The sequence below is a fragment of the Xiphias gladius genome, chromosome 15 (genome assembly GCF_016859285.1).
Source record: "Xiphias gladius isolate SHS-SW01 ecotype Sanya breed wild chromosome 15, ASM1685928v1, whole genome shotgun sequence".
NCBI classification, from domain to species: domain Eukaryota; kingdom Metazoa; phylum Chordata; class Actinopteri; order Istiophoriformes; family Xiphiidae; genus Xiphias; species Xiphias gladius.
The window spans coordinates 25641030-25647029 of NC_053414.1; the positions used below are offsets into that span (position 1 = coordinate 25641030).

General features: G+C 37.8%; 1 protein-coding gene across 1 annotated transcript in view; it reads right to left on the bottom strand.

Annotated features, from left to right (window-relative positions):
- Positions 1-3998: 3998 nt before the first annotated feature.
- Positions 3999-6000, bottom strand: part of coq7 (coenzyme Q7 homolog, ubiquinone (yeast)) — a 19089-nt gene continuing 17087 nt past the window's right edge. Inside the window, exons 6-7 of the mRNA XM_040147162.1 lie at positions 4553-4621; positions 3999-4201 (exon numbers count right to left, since the gene is read on the bottom strand). Of these exons, the coding sequence (XP_040003096.1) occupies positions 4124-4201; positions 4553-4621 (147 nt within the window). The 3' untranslated portion in view covers positions 3999-4123. The remainder of the gene's footprint in view (positions 4202-4552; positions 4622-6000) is intronic.

Below are 6000 nucleotides of genomic sequence, written 5' to 3' on the forward strand. Positions count from 1 at the left end.
TTTCTTGGCTTGGTGCAGTAACTTTGCATTTTTTTAGACCGTCAGTGTAGACATAAACAGGAAACATGGGGAGAGAGAGGGGTATGACATACAGCAAAGGTCATGAGTGCAACCGTGGACGTTGCAGTTATGTAGCATGTGTCTTAGCCATTAGGCTACCAGGGCACCCTTCATACTTTTGTTTTTGTGCTGATTAAACAAACAAGATGCAGCATGTCAATCAATGTGCTTTCTAGTGTACATACTTACTGTTCAGTGGATTTTCAATTCGGAAACAAAATTAAATTGATTATTATGTTCATTATGGTCTTACATTCAGAAAGCTGTTTAGTTTGCCTAGGTAAATGTTAAATGGGACAGTGCACATTAGGCACAAGACTGGAATAAATTTAAAGTGTAATACAAGCACTTACCTTAAAATGCATAAAGATCGGTACATCGTGTCCTCAAGAAAAAAACAAACAATACTGTACTTTTGTCACTGGGCCTTCAGCCATTTTCTAAGAGTGCTGTTTCTTTCATCCACACTGTGCATTTCACCTGGAAGGATAACTTTTTTGAAATGGTTGTGCATATGTCAAAAACTTTACTAGAGATGACGGTTTGTCTTACAGCTCACAACTGGCTTCCCAAAAAGCATGCTTATCTATCATCAGAGGACAGGAGATGTTTTTTAAAGGATTATTCTGTATAATCCATCATTTTAGAGGGACTGATGTGAGATTAAATCCTTGTTTATTAGTACATTTACAAAATCTGAAAGAAACCATTTTGAATGTTGTCAGTCATCAAATGAATGCTACCATACTCCGAGCTGCTGATTCTAACTTGAAACAATATCTACTCAATAGCCCGAGGCTTTTCAATGCTACAGATGGACCTTATGCTACCTATTAGTTACTATAAAGCCCAGAAAGGCCTGATGAATGACAGTCTGGATACATCCAAGCCAAGAAGCAATACAATCTGTATCCGAAAGCTTTTATGACATAGGGATTTGTATTATTCGTACTGCTCAAAATTTACAACTGCAATTATTCACGGGTAGCAAGACAGTCCCAGTTTAGTTAAGTTTTATTGCCCTCTTCAAATTCTTGTTGCCATTTTCTCAGTCAGTGTTTCAGCAGATTCCTTTGGATGTGATTCTGAGAAAAGAACCTACACAATTCACATGAACTCCTGATGGCCAAAGACGGACGAGCTGTCTGATGTGCTGAAAATCTACTACATACATAAGTATTATGTAACATATAAAAAGTGTATCATAACTTTAGTTATACATGGCAGCTAATTTAGATGTAGCGCTGATAGTTTACGGTTATTTCCACTGGCATTATGACTGAGTCATCACTCCTGTTTTTATTTACTGGTAAGTTCATCACCCAAGATGGTGCTACAGATGGCGCTGTACATCTGTTGCTTTATTCGAACAGTTGCACCTTTCTATAAAACTTTCAGCACTATTAATCTGGGGCTGAAATAATGAATGATGATCTACCTTTCATTTGCAAAGCTGCCCACTGTCTCGTGTTGCTTATGTAAAGTGGGTGTCCACCTAAGACCATTGAAGTGATTTTCATGCCTTTTCGTCCTTGTCAACACCGAAACAAATTATACTATTCTTGTTTATTTAGTACATGTAAGATAGTCAGAATGCTTTTTTCTAATTTTGAAAAAGTAGAAACAATTTTTGTAGGACACAGGTATCATAATAGGGACTCATTGTGATCAGCAAAACTAATCAATTAATATCTTGTCAATATAACTGAGAATTTCTTAGTACAAATACTAGAATTACTGCCTCGCAGCTATATGCCTCCGCCAACCAAATTGCTGTTTACATCCATGTCTGTCCAGACTCATATATGTAGTATAGACTTTAAATTTAATAAAAGTATTAAATGTATTTTATCATAATTAGTATAAGAATTCTTGAGTTATGGCCAAAAACATGTTTTGTGAAGTTACAGTGAACCTTGACCTTTGACCTTTGTGCCACCAAATTCTAATCAATTCATCCTTAAGTCCAAGTGAACGTTTGTGCCAAATCTGAAGAAATTCCCTCAAGGTGTTCGTGAGGAATCACATTCATGAGAATGGGACAGACAGATGGACAGACAACCCGAAAACATTATGCCTCCGGCCACGGCTGTCGCCTTAATAAAAGGGGTTTAAGAAATGGTAGATAAAGAGTCGGGCAGCCACTACCCTGAGGCAACCCTCATCGACTGGAATTGACTAATTACTTTCGCCAAGGACGTTTTGTTTTCACCCGTGTCTGTTTGTTGGTTTGTTTGTTTTTTTGTTTATTTGTTCGCAGGATTACGCAAAAAAGTACTCAACCGATTTGCACCAAACTTGGTGGCAGAATGGGCCATGGACCAGAGAAGAACCCATTAAATTTTGGCGAATCCAGTTAAGGGGAGGATCCAGGAATGTTTTTTTTTTATCACTTTCCTTAACATTGCGAGATCTGGCATTTGTCCAACATATTCATCAATATTTGGCCGTAGCAGAGGTATGCATTCATGCCATTCTAGTTTTGATTAGGTGACCACCATTTTAATGTATGCAGAAATTCCAAGAATATCCTGTGATCACTGAACTAGACTCGCATTATATTTCGGGGTTCGGGTTATTTCCCCATAACAGGACACACTAAATATCCAGCTCATAATGTCCACCATGATAACAAACAAGGCGGGGAGGGGGTTCTTTTACTTCAGCTTTTACTTGGGCTGATGGACATTAAAGAAGAACCTATTTTTAAGGAATGGAGGCCATACGCCACATTAACCCTTTAGGTCAGGTCTGATATGCAAACCCACCCCAGCTAAAATAACACCTCTGACTTCATGCTAGGCAAAATAGATCAGAGCCTGTGAACCTGGGTAACAACTCACCTCTGTGGGACACTTCTAGTGCAGACACTGACATATAGATGGGTGACAATTTAAAGAATGACCTGAATAAATGAGTGGGGAAACACCTCACAAATCCAAAAGGCATGATAGTGTTTTTGGAAAATCATTCAGAAAACCTAGGTCATTTCACAACTTACCACATTTTGAAAGGTATTTCAAACATCCTCAAAGATATTTCCACCTATCTGTATTGATATACTACTTATATAGTATCAGGCTTTCCATTTAGTAAATGCCATTACTGCCTGCTAAAGCCAAGATGCAAAATCCCATCAATGGATTTCATTGAAGTCCTATCAGCTCCTGCCACTGCCCATAAATAACTGCATCATCATGTCCCCAGTGCTTGAAAAGGCTAAAGCACGGGTAAAAGGGCCTTGGGTCAGAACTCAATGTACACTGAGGACAAACTGATATTGACTAGGAGAGAATGAACACTTTGCTCAACCTGCTGAAAGGCCTAATAGATTAGGGGCCCCTTGCCAAGCCTCTTGTCAGTCCTTCTTTCTCAGTGACCTAATGTACCCAGAACAGCTGTGTGAGGGCGCTTAGCAGTTAGGCCCGAATGACAAGTCATTGCTCAGCTTGATATATGAACTATTACATGTGAAACAGGAGAGTTTGTTGAAGGGTATGATGGCATGACTATGCTAGTATCAATATGTCCTTATAATGTCTATTTTAGGTATTTATCTTTTAGTCTAAAGCAAGCATAACAGCTTCAAGTGGAGGTAATCATTGTCCATTCCTACATGTGCAGGCAGAGGACTACTGAGATATCTTAAGGCAGAATAAAAGGTATTAAAAAGATGTTATGTAAAATCACTAGATTATATAGTCTGTAAAATCACACCCTCTTAATTCAAACAGCAGCTGTTCCACCAACATCACTTATCAGGCAGACAGCCACTGAAAAACAGAACTGCAAAAAAATAATAAAAATGAAACATTAACACTCACAAAACAGCAGAGATCTGCCATTTAATTCAAGAAGGGTAACCTCCACCTACTTTAACAGTCCACGAATAATATATTGTACAAAGCAATACATTTTGCTTCATGTAGATAACTGTGAATGTTTGAACACTTTTATTTCCAGCAAAGGTACAACAACAAATATTCAAATAAATCCATTTACAAAAGCCGAGTCAATATATCAAAGCAAACATTTGAAAAATGTAACTTTCTTTAGCACAAAGTTAGACACGCTGAGAGACATATATTGCAGCTTTGCAGCCTAGCTGTATTGCATTTTTTAGTAGCCAGTATCCAGGTAGCTGAAATAAAAAACAAACAAAACATACTGAGATCACAGTGGTTTACATGAAATTCAGTAAAAACCGCACAGACAGAAAAGTACTTTTATGAATGAATATTGATTTTTACGTATTAGTACTTATTTTAGCATAGTTTGATACCATAAGGTGTGTTTTGATCAGCTTTTATGTGAAATCAATGTGTTTTTGTGGACTGTACAGTGAAAGTTCATTTTCTTCATTTCCTTGATACATGACGGAACTCAGTAAAACAAACCCATAATGAATGAATGACATCTGCAACATCAAGCAAAGCAACGCAAACACTATTAACCAACCGAGATTCAGACCAAGATTATAAACTATATTTACCTTTTCAGCATCATGCTCCAATCCTGTATCATGATGGTCCGTCTCATCGTCTCTGAATTCTTTTATAACCTAATAAAATATACCAAGACATTCATTAAGAAAAGTGAACTTATTCAGATTTCACTCCATCAGTGCCCTGCTTGCAATAGATAAACCTACCTTCATGTGTTTGGTGCTGGTTTGACCCATCTGGAAAATCTCCAGAGAGGTATGGGAAAAATCTTGGAATTCTGGTCACTCTTGAGCTCCGACAGTGTGTGTGTGTGTGTGTGTGTGTGTGTGTGTGTGTGTGTGTGTGTGTGTGTGTGTGTGTGTGTGTGTCAGTCCCATTTACCAGTGACCAAATACCTAATCTATTTTATGGGGAATTAGTCACGTGCCATGATGTGTACAAATTAAAGAAACTATTGTGGCTTGTGGAATGTGTCCAAACTAGAAAAGACATAAACTGTGACATGCAACAGGGATCAGTGACAAATGTCAGTAGCCACTTGGTGATGGAGTTGAAAGAAAAATACCTGCACATAAAAAAAAAATTCTAAAAAGTCACTTTGGAGATATCAGTTATACTAAAACCGGTATAACTCTGCAAGTGAACCTGAACAGACTCTTTGAAAGTAAATGGAAAATGCAACCCACAAACAGTGATATGACACTGTTAACCATTTAAAGTCAACACTATACTGGAAAGTGAAGAAGGTTGTGCAAAAATTCTCAGGAGGCCTGGCTGGCCTGCCTGCATGCACGGCAGCAAAGAAAGCTAAATGTGGTGCTAATACATAAATGTGGTTTTGGTCCAGCGAATACTGCCAGACTTCAGATCATCTCTTTGAGTATGCAGTCCTAGTAACCACTGAGCTGTCCTTTTGACTATCTCATTTATGGTTTCCCTAAGAAATGTGTTATTTTACCTTATTTTTCACTTTCTTCCAACATTTGGTTGCTCACTTTTACAGGATCTATTCAGCCTGTAACAGATTCATACCCACACTTATGCAATCTTAGAAAACACACCTGAACTAACTTTTTAGCAGCCGTTCCCCCCCCTTCAGACCTGCTTCATATTTTTCTTATTTTTTATCTTGATCCCCTCGATAACACGAACGACATGTTTGTCACTCGTGCTTATGCTTGTTTGTTACTGTGTAATACTAGGAAAAAATAAATAAATTTAAAAAAAAAAAAAAAAATCAGACCGACTCACTTTACATGGAGACTTTGTAAAAGACTTTGGCAATTTACAGACTAATTTTTGAGGCTTGTGTTTTTTTCCGTAATAGCCATTTATTGTATTTATATTCTGTACTTACCACTCTATATAATAGTTTCCTGAATTAGTGGTGGTGTCCAACATTTCCACACTGGAATCAAACTGCCTTCACACACACACACAAGGGATTCACAGCAAACGAGGCACGCGTGTAGTCCAGCGTAATTTTACCTCATTG